This window comes from Charadrius vociferus, unplaced genomic scaffold (genome assembly GCF_000708025.1).
Source record: "Charadrius vociferus isolate BGI_N301 unplaced genomic scaffold, ASM70802v2 scaffold15, whole genome shotgun sequence".
NCBI classification, from domain to species: Eukaryota; Metazoa; Chordata; class Aves; order Charadriiformes; family Charadriidae; genus Charadrius; species Charadrius vociferus.
The window spans coordinates 14,079,948-14,100,403 of NW_009650064.1; the positions used below are offsets into that span (position 1 = coordinate 14,079,948).

Consider the following 20,456-nt stretch of genomic DNA (forward strand, 5'->3'; position numbering starts at 1 on the left):
TAGCAGTCTAATCCTACTGAGCCTAAGGGAGGTACGTTGTATTGTATTTGAAATCCTGGCCAGGAAAGAACGGAAGGTTAAATGGGTGCCTTGCTCTGTAATCAAATATCACAGGCACTACTTATCTATTCAATGAACAACTAACGTAGAAAATCAATTAGGAAACAAATAGCTTCTTCTTTTGAATTTTTTTTTCCCAACAAAAAGAGAGAGTGAAGAGTAAATGGTTTATAATATATATTTAACGAAACTGTATCATACTATCCACTATAAAATAATTCTACACATAGACTGTCAAACATTAACTAGAAGGCACGAAACACCCCATAGAAACTGCTGGTGTTTTAATGCTATTGCTTTAAGTGCTAGGGCTATTTTCAAGGCTAGTGTGTATTTGAACACCAGCAATTGAGCATCTTCTCAATGTATAAAGCAGCACGCAGAAACTACACATACAAAAATATTAACTGACTGCAGATAATTGGACTGTGCTCAAATGAAATCACAAATACATATCCGGTTGTTTGTAACTGAGCATCTTAAATTATGTATCAGTTGTGAAGAGCATTTCTTCAGCTGTGCATCATCTTTTGTTCACTTGGTTAAAATCCCAGGAGTACTGAAAAAGGCTGAAGCTCCTGCTGGTCTTTGTTCCCAGCAGGGAGAAGTCCCTTTTGGTGGTCTTGAGGTTAACACCCTACCCCCCCAACCCCCCCATACCTGTCATTCTGAATAGACTTCACAGTCTGTGCACACAGACAAACAGCCTGACCTGGCCAGCTAGCTTGACCCCTGGGCAGGAAGAAGATCACATCTGGTTATTAATATTGGGACATTAAAAAAATGTAATCTTCAAGGCACTCGGAGAAGCAGGCTGGCAATTATACAGTATGCACTGGATGTCAGTCAGGGAGCGTGTTAGCCTGATATTATGTCCAAGAATGCTAAAACGTTCATTTTGCTCTGATGAGGGGTTTCAAATACAGTTTCCCTCTATATTTCTAAAAGCTGGTAAGAGAAGTTAGCCCATAGCACTTAAGTCTTCAGCTTATCCGTTCTTTTTTAGTCTATTTTTAGTCTATTTTACACAGTTTTATAATGTAAAACATTTGTAGCTGAAAACTGGTGTAACTAGAAAAAAAACCACATGATTTTACAGTAGAGGAAGGCACCTGATAAACAGAACAAAAAACCTCAATATTACAATTGTGCTAAACATGCCTCCATCACATTCTCTGAATATTTTACCACTATCCAGACTTTTTAGTTCATTCATTCTAGACTTGTGCATATTAGATTGATTAAAGACACTTAGTTTATATAATTGGCTAAAATACACAGAAACACAGTTGTACATGCTTGTGATACACATTATATACATATGCACGTATACAAAGCTTTATATAGCGTAGATTTAACAGTTGTATGAAATCTTAGTGCCACCAAAGTCAATAGAAAATGTACCTTTTGCTTGAGTTGGGCCAAATCTTAACCCTTGCTAAACAACAACACACAGTCTCATTGGGATATGTACTGAAAATATCAAACCCCTGGTCTGACATCTTTATATTGCCAGATTATTCCTATTTGCCCCAGCGGTTATGTCTAAAGCAGAATGAAAGATCATAGTCTGGAGCTCTTATATGCTGTATTTTGCTGACATCCCGACCTTATTGATGCCACATAGACAATTTTGGATTGCTAGTGTGAACCCAAGACTGGTGCAGCGTCCTTCACAAAGAATGCTCTGGCCCTCCAAGGTGCACTTCTGTACCTGCCATGTGGAAGGCAGAGGAGCACGGTCTTCAGAGAAGCCTCAAATCAGTCTTAGAAGATGGTGTCAACATAATCTCTGTGCTTGAAACCAGACTTAAAATTGTCTCCAAGGGTAGTTATTAATAATGCTCCCAGCCCAGAGAGCTTAAATCAGCTGCCATTAGTTTGGTTTTGCTGCAAACCACCATCAAGTCTTTTTCCTTGCTTCTTTCAAATGGAAAAATTTCTTTTCAAATTACATTGGGCCAACACCCAGGATGGGCCTCCTACCAATGATGTGTTCATCTTGTGATCTGTGAGTCTGAAAAAAGAGTTTTATAGCACTGGAGGTGGGAAGTTTCCAGTTTCCAACAGAATGTTAGCACTTGTTTTTAGCTCTGATAGGCCTTGAGATGTCAGACCTTCAAACTGAAACACTATTATGTATGGAAAAGCTATTATAGGAAAAATGTAAGACGTTTCTGAAATATATTAGTCACAAAGTCACAGCAGTGTTTTTTCCCCTTAGTATTAGTGGAGCTTGGCTTGGTACATGCAGACATATGAAAAAAGAGCATTGATACAGTTAAAGAGCACTCTACAAATTTCTCACATATTTTTCCTAATGCAAAATATGCAGGAGGTTCAAAATGCGTGATAGCTTCCTGTGGGATGGTCAGCATACCTTTTTCTGTCTTTATTACTTAAAACAACACGGCCAACTCAAGCTCAAGACAATAAAACCTTTGTCCCACTCATCCCAAATAATTAGAAATGCATATTTGATAATGTACACAAACACTCACACATGTATACACAAGAGAAAGTGGTTAAAGATTATTGGCAGAAAAGAGAAAAAATACGAAGGAGCTTGGGGCTTGGCAAGAGTGAAATCAGGCTAAGTACTGCAGAAATCACACCATTCCAGACATAGATGGCCCTGTGAAAATAGACATGTAGAGATGTTGGTAGAGCAGAAAGAAGAAGAATGGGGTGAGGTGGTAAACACTGGCCGTATGTGTGCGCAACTGAGGTTGCAGAGAGTAAACCACGAGGCAAAGATGACACTATGTACAGTCCTGAGGGAGGTGGCGTTTTGGAGTGAAATTCCAAGCTTGAGGCAAGAGAGGAAATGTTTCTGACAGGTTGGGGCCTTTCAGGGTGGAGGATTTCTGGTTTTAAATAGTAGCTGCTTGAAAAATGCTCATAAACGTGGAATAACTTAGGAGGAGAAACAGGCTATGGATGAGGTGACCTAGTGCGTATGCTAACAAAGTGTGTCACGGGTATCAATACCCACTAACCGGGTTTGATCTGTAAAAGGTATTTAGGGGTGGATTTTGTTCTAACAACACACAGTCTGTATCAAACAGGGGAGCTGCTTTGGTGAGAGGGAAAACACTTCCAAATTCAAATCCTCTCCTCTTTTTCACACCCTCTTTGCAGAGCAGTCTCTCTGACTCTTCCTTTGTATCTAGCCTTTTCTCTAAAGCACTAGAAACAAATGGAAAAACCCTAGAAATAAACTTTGGGAGAAAAACAGAAACAGTAATCATCAATTTCAGCAAGAAATTACCCAAATAACAGAACTTTTTGAACTGGATAATTTCTCACAGTAGTGACAAACCACAGTAGTCAAACCACAGGAGAGCCATGTCCCAGTCAATTGAGAGAGTTAAGAAACATTGTCATTTTGGAAAACTCCTGGGTCAACTCCATTCTTGGAGTAGCACTACCAAGATCAGCAATCCTACAACAAAGATGGATTTGGCACACATTCTTCCCGTCTCTTTCCTCTCATCACCATTTAAATGGGAAACAAACAATTTTTTTAAAGCTTCAAACAAATTCTACACAGGATAAAAAGTCACAGAACCAGTAAAACCCCTGTATTTTTCCTGTATCTCTGCAAATGTTCAGACTTTTTTTTAACAGTATGACCTATCTAAAGAAAACCTCACAGACTCTGCTCATGCCATTGGCAGCTGAATATCTTTATCTTCATGGCAAATTGAGGAAATAATCCTCACCAAAAACTACATGCTAGATGAAAAGTTGGGGGATGGGGTGTACGAATGAGAGCCTGGTATATGTTTTAGCAACTAAAAAAGAACAACTGGTGCTTGGAAACAACTGTGGGACGTGATCAAGCCCAGAACACACTGACACAGCCCAGCCAGGTTCCCTGCGAGGTGAGCACGTGAGAAACGAAACCTACCTAAGCCAAGGGGTCAAAATACAGGACTGCAGTCAGACCCTACAGTTTGTGACAGCAGCCGCTGCCTTTCTGCCCCAGGTAAAAAGTCACCAGCGTCCCCCTGAGCCGGCTGTACCCGGGAGCTCCCCACAGCTCCCCGTACAGGGGGGATTTCACTCTCGGCACAGAGACACTTAGGTGAGCTCTAGCTGCTGCCCTTCCCGGTCCTTCTCCCGGCACATCCCCTGCGCTGCGTGTGGTGGGAAGGACAGTGCACACACAGCGGGCTCCCTGCCAGCCGGGGACTCCCTGACACGAACAGAGTAACCCTGCCCTCCCCCACGGCGGGGAATGTGCACCAAATCTCCAATTTCTTTTGCTCCATTAATGGCAGCGAGGGAGCTGAGCCAAGGTTAGAGCGGGTTGTCCTGTGACTGTGTGTTTGTCATACGTTTCCGTATTTCAAGTTTTCTCCAGTGACTAATTCCCTCTTTAAGAGTTTCAAACAGAAGTAAGCTATTCTAAAATGCAAACTGCTGGAGATAGGGAGAACCATTTACAAGCATTTCATTTTATGGGGGCATAGGAAATAAAAAAGGAAAAAAAATGACAGTTATGTACTTTAACTTTCCTGAAAGAGGGAGGGGGGAGAATCTAAAGTATTTCAAACCTAATTTTGTGAGAAGATACTCAGTGAGCTACAGCCAAGATAAATGCATATTAACATGCCTATTTTGCTTAACTAATTAGCAGTATTACAGGGTTCAGTAGTGACATTTCAGCAGTAATTGATCTTCTGATGCATTTTTTGTGTATTTCAAACTAGCCAATACACCCAGCCAGGAGGGCTGTGCAAGGACGGAGGCACCGAGGAGCCGGTCACCACCTCAGTGTGACCTTGGAACCCGGGATGCTAAACACACGCAATCAACAGGAGCCACTAGCCCTCAGCATTTCTGCAAATCAGATCCCTAAATCCCACCACTTTTAGCACTTCCTTCACCACTGGCAGGTAGCATAGCTAATTCAAATTCAGGTGGCAACTGCCCTAAACTAGTGTTTGTATATACTCACACTGGGAATTGGGAACTTCCTGGCTTGCTCTGAAATTAGTATTTCATTTCAAATTTTGTGCTGACTTGGTGGGGAGGGCATTTGGCATCATATTTTCACATTACTTCACACTACATGCAGGGTAACTTAGTTACTATATATTTCTTTCTCTTCTAAACCCTAATGTGAAAGGTTTTAATGTCAAGCAGCATGAAGGCCAGAACAATCCAAAAGTCAACACAGCTCCCACGGTCTGAGTTCAACCACTACAGACATCCCATCTGTATTTCATGGTGCACCTTAATAACAATCAATAATACATTAAAGTTAGCACCAAACAGTATAAAAAGAGCACACTACAAAGAGTCTATTTGAGTTATGGCTCAGCCTTATAGTCCACGTGCAGAAACACCATGTTCTGTTTTGCACCAGCAAATGAATATCTGAGGTAAATATTTGCAGATAGATGGCTAATTAGCTATTTCTGTTCTTCAGGCTCAACGAGTAGTTAACTGCCTACAGGTGTTTGCACCCCAAGTCACTATGTATAGCAATAAACGTGGGAAAGCAACAAGAGGAAGCTGTCTGAAGAGACAGGCAATGTGACATGGGGGGTAAGCTGGGTGCTTCTTTCTTTCACTCCCCTAATATTAGGGAGAAATTAATTCTTCCATGGGATAATTCAGAGCTGGAGTTTTTCCCTCTCAGCTGACTAAGCAGGAGGTGGCCTAACCACTTAATGTAGGCACCAAACACAGTGGTAAAAAAAAGTCACGAACTAGAAACTGACAGAGACAGAAAAGGAGCTAGAGGAACTAACAAGCCATTTAACAGAACAAAAGTTACCTCTGGATCTTCTAACATCAAACTTGGATTGATCTTGCAGAGGGCGTAAAAGAATTTATGCCAGTCAAGACCAGCCAAAAAACGAAATTCAGTGTTGACAAATGAATCCAAGAAAACGTATATTAGAATGAATAACTTGAACCAATCAAACGTGTTACTGGTGTCCAAGTTAAATGTAACTGCTCTAGGACACTTGGGCATCAGTATGAATGGGGGCGTGGGAAGAGACATGCAATGAAAAGCAACATATTTCCAGCATAGAATGCAATAGGATTTGTTTAAAGCAGATTATATTTTTGGATGTACCAGGCATGGGACAGCAAGATCATAGAGCTCCACTAAGAACAGTGTGTTCAGTTCTGAAATATCTGTATATCTCAAGAAAAATTTAGCAAGGGTAGAAGTTCAGAGATCAGTGATGGGATTAGCAGAAATGTGGAAAAACTTCCACTAAAAGCAACACTGAATAGATTGAAATTCTTTGGTGTATGAATAGTGTAAGTAAAAGAGAGACATGATAGAAAGATCATAAAATAATCATAAAGATTATTATGAAGATAGAAAGATTATATAGAAAGATCATAAAGCAATTAAGAACACATGATCTTTCTTGTTCTGTTACCAGATGAATAAACAAAAAAACCCCACTTAGTAACTTAAATGACAGACATTTTTAAAAGCTGAAAAATTATACTTATATGCAGGTTAAATTAACCTGTGGAACTCCTTCCCACTGCATATGACTGAGCCAAGAGTACAGTTTATAAACTGATTTGATGTTTGTGTACTGCCCAACAAACAACCCTAAGATCACTTTTTTTTTGGAAAAAAAAAAAAGATACTTGAATTCATATGATGTTAATTAATTGTTCTTTAAGTACAGAGGACATAAGAGAAGAAAAGGTATTTTCCTGTATAAGCAACATTATTCCATATTTGCTCATGAAAGATTTTTTTGCTTTGCTTAAGAAGCAACTGTTGTTAGCCAGTCTGGAGCAAAGAGATTAGATAAGGCGGACTAATGGTATAATTTGCTGTGATAGGACAATGATTGCATACTTGGCCTATTAATGTGTTGTTCCTTCTAAAATAACACTCTCTTCTGTTATGGACAGCCGCTGCAAGAGATGTACTTGACTAACTTTATTTGCAATGGAGCATTTTTCATTAGGACAGGTTGGAAGGATATCTTATGATTACGTGACTCAGAAACAGCGCCAAAGAAGAAAGAAATATTCTTTACGCCCAGACCAAATCCTGATAGTTTCAGCCCTGAAAGTGCCTATAAGAAAATTATGAGTAACTTGGAGAAGGTAATTAGAACAAAAATGGAAATCCAACCTTTACTACAGCAGACACTAACTTACCTAGACCTTTGTACAGTGTTACAGCAGGTGACAGTAGCAGCCTGGGGTATGTATGGACACACATAGTTTTAAATTCTGTTTATGCTCTTGGGAAGTGTACACTTTTTGGAGCACACGCACCTGCCTTTTTGCTTCCCCCCACTGCACCCCCTGTGCAAGGACCCCAGTCGCCAACAGCTGTGACTTCCTCCCTAACACTAGTGTTGGATAATATCTGTCTCTCTGGGTTCTCATGACCATGAACAACTTCAGGCTCCATCTCTAACTCATTCCTCCCAGTAACAGACACTCTATTAAGCACATGTGCAGATAAATATAGGCAGACAGAAAGACAGATAGATATTTCTTCACATATGTGAAGAAATTAAGTGGTATGCTTAATTACATTTCTATAAGGTCCATTTAGACTGCCAAACATATTGGGGGCCGACCTCTCACTCACCTCTGCTCACTTAGAGACACATTTTCTTTTTCCCCAAGGCCATGCTCTGTTTCCTAGTCCAGACAGTATTGAGCTTACCTTCTAAATCTATTAGGACAAACAACTACTAGAAGTAAAAGAGAGACATCTGTTTAGTTCCTGTTGTGAACAAGTGGGGCACAAAGCCTTTGTATGTGCAGAGCACAAAAACTGAGTGAACTGAGATACAGGCTACAACTCTGTTACGAGATTTCAGAGTTCTCATTTTATTGATTACCAGCTCAACTCTCCTCCCTATCATAAAAAATACTGCATATAGAACTCTTCAAAACCAGCATAGCTCTTGTCCTTTGTATACCCCAAAATGCTTTAGGAAAACCTCACCATCTGTTTGATACTTTTGAGGTAGCTGAAGGCACAGAATTTGAGCTGCACAGTGGAAAACTATTGAAAGAAAAGAAACACCTTAGAAAGACTTCTGGGTCCAGGTCCTACATGTAGTATGCTGAATCATAGATGATGCCACTTTTTTGTTTTCCAATAAATTAAAAAATAAAAACCCCAACCACTCAAAGAGACTACAAAGTGTCTAACTGAGAAAGGATTCGCTCTTTCTCAAAAATACCTGTCGGGAGTCCTAATGACTAGTTCTGAAGATGTTCATCCCTTGAGTTCTATAAGTCACAGAAATTCAAGTATCATAAAGATACTGGTGAAGCCTGACGTGCTACAAGAAATACCAGTGGATACAGGAACAGGGACATAGAGCACATTGACAGTATATCCAATTCATCATTGTCAATGAGACTATCTTAGCAAGTCAAAAACTGACAAAGGATATCCACAACTTTAGGTACAGCACCTATTTCTGAGATACATCTGCAACAGATTTAGCCCCAAGGGCTTTCAAATCTGCCCAATGACTCTGGGACACAAATTTGGTAAAATGAGCCTTAAATTATTTTTTGTGGCCTGTGATCTTTGTCATCTGAGAGCTGACTCATGATATATCTCATCAGGGTCCTGACTTCTTCCTGGGTCAAAGATTTTGAGTCACAGAAATTTCTGGACAAATAAGGACATAAGGTTTTCAAAAGCACTTGCAGTTTGGCCTCGTTTTCTCCACGAGCTTCATTCTTCCTAATTTCCAGTCATTCATTAGCTGAATACATATCTGCAAATGCCAAAGGGTGTTTCCAAAATAGTAACATCTAGATACTAAAAGCTGTCTCATTTCAGTAGTAAAGCAAGCCTTTTTCCATGCTCTCATCACTAGCAGACACAAAGAGCAAGAATACCAAGAGCCTGCTTAGACTTTGTTTCATTGTTATAGCTGTAAAAATATCAAGCTTCTGGTCATTCACAAAGTGTTTATTCAATTAGAAAACTTTAGTATTTTTGCCTCCATCTGTTTCTCAGAGAGCGAGTTTTTGTCTAGGTTACATAGAAAATAGGAACGCTGTTGTTTGAATGGAATTAAGTTGCATCAGGGGAAGTTCAGATTGGACACTAGGAAAAGGTTCTTTGCTGAGAGGGTGGTGGTCGGTCACTGGAACAGGCTCCCCAGGGAAATGGTCACAGCACCAAGACTGTCAGAGTTCAAGAAGCATCTGGACAACGCTTTTAGTTACATGGTTTAGTTTTAGGTAGTCCTGCGAGGAGCAGGGAGTTGGACTCGATGAACCTTGTGGGTCCCTTCCAACTCTAGATATTCAGATTCTATGATGCTGTGAAGAAGTAGTGCCCTTCCTTCTCATTTGCCATTAAGTCCCAGAGTTTTGAATTTAGCGTAAGGGTAACATCAGTCATAGCTGGTATGATACTTGAGCCAGTTGCAAGTTTTCAGGATTTCCCATGGAAAACATCTTCCTCGTTAATAAAGCAGTTTGGAGACAACTGACCTCCCCCGCGCTCCCAGCCAAGGACTGCTATAGGCCCAATCACAAGTTTAGGATGTCAATGAAAAAAATCCATACATGTCAAACAACTTTAGAATGAGATGATATAGACCATTGGAAGTGCCTGATGAAGTTCCGGTAAGAAGAGTTTCCACTGTAAGCCTTTGTTTTAAACAGGGTGATCACAACAGGATTGATCTTGATCTTTCTCTGAATAAGGATAACCTATTTTTCTATAAAAAGTTTGGGCACAGACTATCCCTGAACAGCAGATTCTGTGCTGCTTTTATGGGTAGAGGTGGCTCTATGGTACCCTCCAGGAGCAGTGCAAGGAAGTGGCTTATGTTCTTCTTCTTTGGGAGAGTTTACAAAGGAGAAGAGAGATTACAAATAAATGTTCTTCTTTGGGCAGACTCCTGAATACTGTCTCTATATGCTAGGTTGCCTGCGCACAATCCAGCAATAAACCACTGGTTATACAGTCATGTATTTCAGACATGTGAATCATGTTAACAGCATGGTTTGATTAACATTCTAGGATAACAGTTTGAAATAGAAAAAAATGACATTTTTTTTGTTAGGCGACTCATGTGGTCAAATATCCACTCTTGGAATAAGATTAACATATTACCATTCACAGCTCCCATTAGCAATATGTAGCTTCCTGTTCATGCATATAAGCAAGGAGTATTGCTCATACCCTTCGTGTATGACAAAACCATTTTTTTTCCTGTTTTTGTCACTGCTACTGCAGTAGGATGCCCCAGGCATGGGAATCTGCACACTTCATCATTCAAGGACTACCTTTGCTCAATTTTTGTTTCCTTCAATGCCCCCTGCCTTTAAAAGCTAAAGATTATCTTAATGCCTTCCCTCCCACAGGGAGAGTAGCACATAGAGTTTCCCCTGAGGCTACGGTGCACAATACTCTCCGTATCTGTCTGCTGCAGAACTGCATGGCTGGCACCTTCTGCTGCAGACCAAGGGGGTCATTTCCATGACATCCTCCTTCACGGCTGTCCACAAAGCGAAGGTCTTGCGGTTCTTAGCAAAGCTTCACTTTCTTTATATATCAGCACGAGGAAGTACGGTCACCATTCTGCACTACCTGCCTGCGTTAAGTACACCAGCCTAACAGACAGGGTCAAAAAATATTACAAGCTACCACTTGTAATTTATGTTTTATTAACATAAAAACCTTACCCACATTTAATGCAATTACTACCCATTTCCTGTTGTACTGTATTGTAATTTGCCCACAAACATAGACATGGAAGTTTATCCCATAAAATACGTCTCCTGCATTGGTGCCTGATTCCTACTAAAACTATCAGAATTGGTATTACTCAGCAATTCCCACCAGCCTCTTCTCTATCCTTGCAAAAACTGACTGGAGCATTGCTCCAGTGGTACCCCAAAGGAGAAAAAAAAAAACATATGCAGGAAATTAATTTGTCTGTCTAGCAAGATAGACACATATAGAGCCAATACAGTCTCAAGAGCTGTGTATCAAACTGCTCAAAGCTCCGTCCTGTATGTATGAGGTCTCTAAAGTTTTATTCCCGTTAACCCTCCTATAATTTCCCAATTCTGGCATTTTGTCTGGATGGACTGACAATGATGCATAGATTCTCCTAAATCACTTAGCAAAAGCAATAGCAAAGTTGAAGTACACATATGCATGTCAAAATCTAACTTAAATATAACTTTCCTGTCATGTCTCAGTCTGTTTGTTGGGTTTTTTTTAGTGCTCTTTCTTAAATATGTGGAAGAGATGGTGGAGAAAAATCCCACCTGGGAGAGTCTGGTAAACTGTAATTACAATTTTAGAGAAGACACCTGTAGTGAGTTGCGTAATATCAGCTAAAATCTCCTAAGGGCAACAAGAAAATCTATGTTGCAAGGCTGGGAGGGAGTGGCTGCTAAATCCATAGCTGCAATCTATTTATGCACATATACACATGCACTCACATTGACATAATACTCTTACATACACTGTACACTGCATCTCTACTTTGAATCTCAGTCAGAAATAATTACATATTTCTCTTAATGTCAGAATGAAAGAACTCCAGGCACAAAAAAACAGCTGTTATACAGCCATTTTGTGTGCTGAGCACGCTGAATAAATGAGGCTGATCCTTTTTATGCTGCTTTTGCTCTCCTCCTTGCTCACTCTTCCAGCTCTGCAAGAGGAGCTACGAGCTCGGGCTCCACTGGGCAGGGAGACCATTGCAAAGTCGTGTCCAAAGAGTATGGTACAGCCTCCTTTCAAAGGGTGGCCTTATACATCCTCACCCAGGGCAGCAGGCAGACTGGGCTCCTGGACAGCATTTCCAGGGAAAAACATGGGGATTCTCTAAACCATGATTTTAAAGTACCTTTCTGCTTTAGCAGCGTAATGTAAGCTGAACACAATGCATGCTTTTTTTTTTTTTTTTACAAGGACCGTTATGTAGGACTATATGAGAGCCAGGCAACATCTGAATATCAAATTAGATACACATGAAATATAATGTGAAAATTATTGCTCTACTATTGTATTTTAAATTTAAAATAAAAAATAGTAGGTTTGAAATTACTATTCTGCTAGCCCACAACTTGTTTTGTTTTTTTTTTTAAATAAAGGTACTTGTCTATAGTGTATAGGTATATACAGCAGGCACATATGTTATGTATAGCTATGCATAGCTGACTACATAATGTGTTCTTTGAACATTCATTTCTCTTTATACATGTAAGCACAACAGTGTAATCTGAATTACAGTAACTAAAACTTGCAGTGAAAATTAAATTTCGCAAAACATTTAAAACCTTAAATGAACATAAACCTGAAAGTACTACAAAAATTGAAATATCCTCTACCGTAAAGTTTATGTTTAGCAACAAATTAGAATAACTTTTCTTTATCAGTGAAAACAGCTTTCTTCACCTAAACAAACAACAAGAATAAGATTAAGCAAAACATGTTTTGGCTCCTCTGATGTGCAGACATATTCCAATTTCCTTTCCACAATGATTTTTATGCAAATCAATGCTGCACAATCTCCTGACCTCTTTTACCATCATACTGGGACAATGACAGTTCAATAATTGGACTGGCATATATCTAGGATATTTGATTTTAAATTAAAAAGTTAGTGCAGGACAATTGAAAAGAAAAGAATGTGACTTTCTGCTAATTCCAGACTGATCAAGTATCAACATTTCATGCCAAACAGAGTAAAGCAAACAAAGTGATGGGGGCTGTTAGTCCATTCGTCCCCGTATGCATATACTTCACACCCCCCACCTCAGTTGTTAATTCCTAACAACGATGCTTTCATCCAGAACAAGGATAATGAGAAAAGCCCAAGCAGTGTTCCTTGGGGAACTGTTACACTAAAAGTTACCTAAGGACTAAATCCCACTTGTGCCTCCTGCACGTGATAAAGATGAGTAAAGCATTCAATATCCCAGTTGATTTAAAATCCAAATATGCAAACAGCATTACGGAATCCAGACAGACTATTCTGCTTCGCTGATGACAGATGCAGCAAAAAAGCTAGTCTAATTAAGCTTTTGACTTTGAACCAGCAGAGAAGTGGACACCTCGCTCTAAAAAAAGCGGTGCATAACCCCAGCTGAAGAGCAGGTGCTGCACGGTATTTGCATTTCCTGCAGAGGATGCTAGCTAGCAGGACCAAGCAGCTGACCGTGAAAATTCTTGGCCCTAAGTGACCCAAGGACAGACTATAAATCCATCCTATAAAATATAGTAAAAGCCCCGTTTGTTCTTCCACTCTTTCAATATGTGATGTTATACATTTGTGATTATCTCATTTTATTGGGCTCTTTAGAAAGCTGTTTATGATCATTTGTGGACAAAACAAAGGCTCATTGTAAACTCTTTTTTTAAATAAGTTGGAAGGTCAATACGAAACAAAGGGCACCACTTTCATGACTGCTACATGCAAGCTATGCTTGTGTGTGTAATATTACAATGCATTTCAGCAAAGGGATAGAGTCCTAGCTAATTACAAAGCTAACATATAATAGTATTGCATTAGCAGCCCAAGAAATTCCTATTGAATTGCATATATCCGAAAACAGAAAGGCGTGCTTGTGCTGAAACTTAATTATCTTGGCAAAAACTGTGAGGGCCAGATTCTCAGAAGACATAAACACAAAGCTCTGCTTTACACTCCTGAGGATCTAAGTCTTTGTTTATTCAGATAACCTCCATCAGAGGAAACTTACCATTTGGATTGACTAATTTGCCATATTATTTATGGTATCTACAGCTAAATAACACAATTACTACTCGGTTTGTGAGTAGGAAAAAGAATACTGCTGATCTACAAATACAAGGTCTGAAAGAGACAATCGGCATGCTCTGCCAGGTTAAAAATGTTAATGCTGTTGCATTCCACCCTAGGCAAAGAAGACGAGCCTTTTTTAAGGACAGTTCTGTCTGAAATTCTTTTTTATGGGTTCAAAGTAAAATATTATGGTAAAAAATGAATACAGCTTTGTTTGTTTCTTCAGTCATCGTTAGCAATAGACATAAGGGTATTCTGTTTTTGAGCCCATATGGAAAGATCATCAACACTTTCTGCTTCTGGGTCCTTTGCCAAAATACCATATCCCACATGCCTTTTACCTTAAAACATAAAAGAAAAGGTGTTGTTCTGGTCAAATAAAGAAATAATTTTTACTAGCATACGTCTAATGTTAAAGCTGCCTAAATCCTGCCAAAGACATTAAAACACCATCTGCAAAACAGATTTTCATTAAATTGATCAGTTTAAAGTTAAGCAGCTAGGCAGATGATGCTTTTGAGCCAACCTTTAACCTTTAACCTTCTTAAACTGAAATCAGGTCACTCCTTTTGGGTAATATCTTTGCCGTTTGAGAACACAAGAGGTAAAGCGATCTATCCAAATTGAGCTGACAATCATAGCATTAATAGTGTTATGGATCAATATTTTGTCAATAAAGGGAAAACCAAGGTAGTTTTCACACAGCTGAGTATTAGTCTGCTAACTGCTGCCTGTCACTTCCTCTGAGCTCCTAAATAGTTGCACACATAACGTAAACTGCAGTAAATATCCAATATAAAAGTAATGTCTATTAAAGCTATTATCAACTAATTGAATACTATTTTTGGTGGACTAACTTCTGTTATTTATTTGTGATTAGCAATTGATCATGACGTTCAGGTACTTGGTTAAGTGAAACTTCTTTTCAGTCACACCAGTTGGCTTTGTGAAAAGGCTACCCTCTGTTTATTAATTTATTAAAAGTATCTGGAAACTATTTTATGAGCTCAGGACATGGTATCTGCGGTTCCCTGAATCAGAAGCTATTTGACTAAGCCACAAAATGGCTTCCTTAAGAGCAGTTCCAGCTATATGTACTTCATATCCACAGAGATGGATCATTGTCCTGCCTCAGCTTCCCAAATCTGCAGAAGTTGAATGCTTCCTCCCGCAGAATGGAAATGCACTCTGTTGCTATAGAGGCTTTCTCTGTTTACTTGTGGAGTCACTGAATGCTTCTTGACGGATGCTGCGAAGGACTCACAACACTTCTGTGGTTTAATTTGCTACTATTGAGCTCCACAATTCCAAATGTAAGTCTTTGGGAAATTCCTTTCGGCCAAGCTGAGTTCACTCAGGGTAAGGCCATCCTTGTTCTGGTTCCTAGCAGCCGCGTTACCGACACCATTTGAATACTGCACTTCGTAAGGCGCAATCAGGCCATTTCTTTTTTAAATCACTTAGAAAACAGCTAAAGGTTTCACTTTGCCACATTTAGAATCTAACTCTACAAGTGACATTTCAGTACTGCCTAAAATTATACAGCTTCAGAAGAGAAGCTCTGATGTTCATGGTCGCTTTAAAAGCTATGGCTCTGAAAAGACATCCTTTTATTCCATCAAGAGTTAAGCATAGGAAGAGAAATCAAGCTGTTACGGCAACATTTATGAAAAGAAAATTCACAAAACAATAACATTTAAATAAATATAAATGACTAAAGAAAAAACTTTGAGGTACTTGACAAAGCAAAGGAACAAAGTCACAGATTCTTTTTCTGGGCTTTCAGATGGTTTTAGTATTAAAGTTTTTATTGCCAAACCATATTCACAGCACCTTAATTTTAAAAGAGTTAGAGGAGCTGCTTGAATATAAACACAATTCATGAATATTCGATATCGCTCCCAAGGCATATATCTATTATTCATACAAATTAATGCTCTTTTTTTTTTCCTTAGGTGCTCTAAAAGTTTATCTGATGTATCAAGAGAAAAAAAGTTTACAACTCTCTTGGTGTCAACAGCTTCACCAAGACCTGACAAAACTATCACGTCTGCTAGCAGATAACTTTACAGACTGTCAAAATCTCATTTATTTCCACCTTCAGGCCTGAATGTACGCCCACAATTAAAATCAAAGTTTTCTGGGTGACGTACAGAGGCATTACATTCTGTTATAAAGCACACACATCTGGAACATTTTGGTTACTTGGGATGCATTGTAGTACTGCCAACCCCAAATCTTAAAAAATAATACAACTAATACCCCAATTGATATTTTAAATAAGTCAGTCCTCTCCTTCAAATTAGCCTTAAAATTAGATTATATAAAAATAATGCGTGCACGTGTACATGCTATCTGCTTTCTGAGAGTTGTTAAGCTTAGCGGGGTTCAAATTTCCAAGCTTCTCTAAGAAGTCGTGAGGGACAGAAACTTTAAAAAGCTGATTCTCCCTAGCAATCCCAGGGACAAGTCTTTAAAAACACATGTATCAGGAGACTTGCAACCCTATGGTTACCAGCAGTACACTCTCAATTGTCCTTCTGTAGGACATGAAGCTTCGAGGGTGACTAAGAGCTTATGCATTCCTTCTCCACTGGGATGTCTTTCACCCTAACTGATTCAGAGACTGAACTTAGGTTAGCGATGGTCATTTGCCATGTGTGATAGCTGCACCACACAGGCACTACTGAATTGCTCGATCTAACAAACCAGGATCTGGCAAAGAAACAGGTTCAGCGACAAGACACTTTTCGTGATGAGAGCTAAGAGCTCAAGCTCGCTCCCTTAGTACGCTACATCAAATGTTGTGTAGGACGGGCTGCAAACCCAAACGTATTTGATGAAGATTTCTCTAGCGATTGGGTTGACTGAGTGGAGACGGTGCTTTTCTGAGCAGATCATTTGTACCTTGCAAAGCTATAGCTATGCCTATAGCTATATTTAAAAATAAGCAACTGGCATCTTATTTTCAACAGTGTCCAAAGCTTTGGCAGTGAAGCCATCTGAGAAAAGCCCTCTGCCTTCCCATCTCCCATTCTATCATTCGTATCTGTGACATGGTTTGCAGCAGCATCTCTCTGAATGGTGGCATTACAGAAAAAAAAAAAAAAAAAGAGAGAGATGGGAACCAAGCATGTTTAACCTAGATCATTTAAAAAACCTGACTTAGAGTGTGGCTCCGCAGTCAGCGTAACTGGAGGGAGCAAGGAACCTCTTCAAGGATGAGAGGGAGCAGGAACTTCTGAAGGCACTTTTGCTGCTGAGGCAAGCTACCTGGGTCACTGTACTCCCAGCTCTTTTGGCACCTTTCAAAACAGGACTTTGGATCCTTAATAAAAAACGCAACAAACAAGCACAAAACCCCCACCTCCCTAGAGTTAAGGAAAAATGCAATTTAAATAAAATACATTATTAAATTAGCAGAGCAGCCAGCATTGTGGGACAATATAATAGACCTGATTGTGTTACTGCCATTTTTGTCCAGAGCAGATCCACCTAGGTTACAACTATCGGGTTATAAAATTAAAATCCATGTTACTGCCTGGGCACCCCGTGTTAACTCAGAACCACCATTTGAACATGGTTGAACACCTACAAAATGTTATTTCTTGCTTAAACTAGAGGACTGCTGAGGCTCTTCTGTATTTGTTCCGTGTGTACACATTTTCAACATGATTAGAAAACCAGCATAGTTGCTGTAATCAGCAGATGACTCCTGATAGTTTAGTTATCACAGATTTCTAGTATAAATCAATAGATAACACTTGCAAAATGGATTTTCTAATCATATTTAGAGCTTGTTACAGTGACTAATGGTTTGCAATATTTCCTGAATTTTTATATCCCCTAGACAAAAGAAGTTTTTAATAAGTTACAAAGTTATTCATCTTGGAAATGAATGTGTTATATTTTGTACTGAACCAAGACAATCAAGCCAACCCAGTAAACACCCTGCAGAAAATAAGTTACCCCATAATTAGGGTTTGGAAAAAGTCATGACAAGTTGTGTAATAAATGGTATTCATCACTCCCACATATTCATTATATCCACATAGTTTTTTCCAGTAAAGATAAAAATACAGTTGCCATTCTACTAACATATTTATCTACACCACACCCTTTCATGTTTGTGAAAAATCATTATTGGCTTGGAAAAGAAGGGCAGACAAAAGGATGACAGTGCTTACTTTTGAATATCCTTGGTAATAATGTGGCATATTGCACGTGCTTACTGAAAATACCAATGTAAAATAACTTGGCTGTGATAGATTACGGTTGCAAACAAATATATATGCCAGAAAGTGACCTCCTTCCCTATGCACAGTATGGAAAAATCTTCTTTTTTTTTTTTTTTATCACCATGATCTCTGTAAAGCTTCTGATCAAAATGTAACAGACAAAGTCTGAAAAGATTATAAAAGAAGTAAAACTCCTCTAGCCAATTATTATGAGAGAACTTTTTTTCAAAAAAAACCTTACGTTTTTCATGTGTCCACAGTAAGTGCATCCTAAAGGGGCCCTCAGGTGAATCAACACGACTCACCGGGAGCACTCCTCCCTGACCGGCCTGCATAGTTTTTGTTCGATTCTGCGCATGTTCAGTAAACATTTATTCTGCTGATTCATTAAAGTCTTGTTCGATTAGCACCAAAACAGTTAATTTCCTAGTCTACTCGGTGCCGACCGAAATTGCTGTCACCGGCTTACCTTGTACAGTTTCAGGGCTGCCTCATGCCTGTGATTGGTAGTATGTAAGCGCAATTTATCCACGCTGTTGGTGTAGTAGTCACAGGCGTTACATTTGAGGTGAACAGGGTTGCCAATGGCAATACACTTCAGCCTCCACTCATTAGTTTTGCCCCCTTCTTTAATGTGAGCCACCAGTTGATATTTCTGCATGTGTTTGTCAGTCTTGCAGTGGAGCTGGAAGTTCGCTTTGAGCTGAGTGTTGTAGTTACAGAGCTTGCACTGGTAGATGTCTCCAATTACAGCCCTCCACTCCTCTTCGGGGAGCGAGCGTTCGCTGCTCACATGCACACTTAGGGCCTCCAGGCTGTCAGAGGTGAATTTGTTGCAAACAGCACACTGGAATAGCTTCAGCGCTGGGTCACTGATATAAGGTGACAGCTCTCCTGCAGTAAGGAGGGACAGGTCATCACCCATTAGCTGACCACTGGCAAGCCGGATTTCAGGCGGCAGCTCATTATTTACTACAGGAAAAAAAAAAAAAATTAAAAGGGAAAGTAGAGACCAGCAAGCATAGCACACACAAAGGAATCCGTAAAATAAAGCCTTGACAAGGAGTTTGCTTTCTCTAGAGCTTAAACTATAAAAAGCTGTAATAGGATTGAATCAGGATCAATTACAATCATCCCTTTCAACTTCTAAATTCCCTCATCAGATAGCTTTAATTACTCCTACTGGGCATGATGTCATTCTGGAATTTGTATTTTCAAAGGCATGAAAGTTGATCAATAAAATAACAAAACAGCAATGCTTTTGTAACTTAAAAGCCTAGATTAACTTACACAGCGCTAATTGTAGTTTTGTTATATCCCTTAAATGATGCTGGAGGTAGGTCAATATATATACATCTACAATATAGTAATTAGGATAAGCATATCTATACTAATTTAGCTACGTTTGGTACCAGATCTCAGCATTCCTAATTTTAAAATACACCCAGCAAACAAGGACTGGGACAACTGAGGTACGTCAAAAAGGAAACATTAGAACAGAACAAAGTTTGAGAACTCTTTTTAGGGCGAATTTGTACCATTAGGTAGCAGATTGACAGTACGCTGCTCACTCATGAGCATTTGATTCCAATTTGCCCTCCTCTTATACTTGGAATACAGACAATTTGCTTACTATAAAGGGGCATTGTCAGGTAAGAAAGAAAAGATCACATTCCTCCCTGAATATGTTGACCTATTCAGATAATTAAAAACTGCAGAAAACAGAGCTGCCTTTATCTTTTCTAGTTTGTTAATTTGATAGCACCTCGTTACATAATCAATTAATTTTATTTGCTACCTGCGGGCCCTGCACACAGGGGTGGAGGAGAGGAAAGCGGGACTGCAAGGATGCAGGCACGGCCAGGGGGCTGAAGCCGAGCCGGCCAGGGCAGGTGGAGTTCCTTCACCGCTTTCTGCTTGACCTTGCGATGCTCCTGCCACTCCCGCAACTATTACCTAGCATATGACTAATTTAGCTTTTACAGGCAAAGCTCGATGCAAGATGACGAGCAAAACAAAACAACAGGTTTTCATCTTCAGCTGGAGCGCTGGTACTTCTAAGTGACAAACTTACATGAGAAGACAAAGAGATACTGACCAAGTCCCGGTGCCAAAGCCGCAGCTGTTGCCGGATCAAGCTGGAATGGATTGATCATCATCTGAGGATCTGCTGGGTTCTCCAGTTTCATTCCAGTCAGGCCTATGTTCTGGGCTAGGTAGTACTGGTAGAGCTCTGCCTCGGCGGGCGCAAGGCCTAAGTGCAGGTTGTGCTGGATCTGTTTCATGTTCTGCTGCAAGAGCATCATATTATGCATGTGCTTCTCACTGGTCATGTGAATGCGGAGGTTCCTCGCCACGTTGGTTTCGTAGTCGCAAACCT

General features: G+C 39.7%; 1 protein-coding gene across 1 annotated transcript in view; it reads right to left on the bottom strand.

The window, feature by feature from the left end:
• The window catches only part of ZFHX4 (zinc finger homeobox 4), a 127,022-nt gene that overhangs the window by 104,018 nt on the left and 2,548 nt on the right, over positions 1-20,456 (bottom strand). Inside the window, exons 2-3 of the mRNA XM_009891887.1 lie at positions 20,175-20,456; positions 18,546-19,048 (exon numbers count right to left, since the gene is read on the bottom strand). The exon at positions 20,175-20,456 is cut by the window's right edge and continues 1,146 nt beyond it. Of these exons, the coding sequence (XP_009890189.1) occupies positions 18,546-19,048; positions 20,175-20,456 (785 nt within the window). The remainder of the gene's footprint in view (positions 1-18,545; positions 19,049-20,174) is intronic.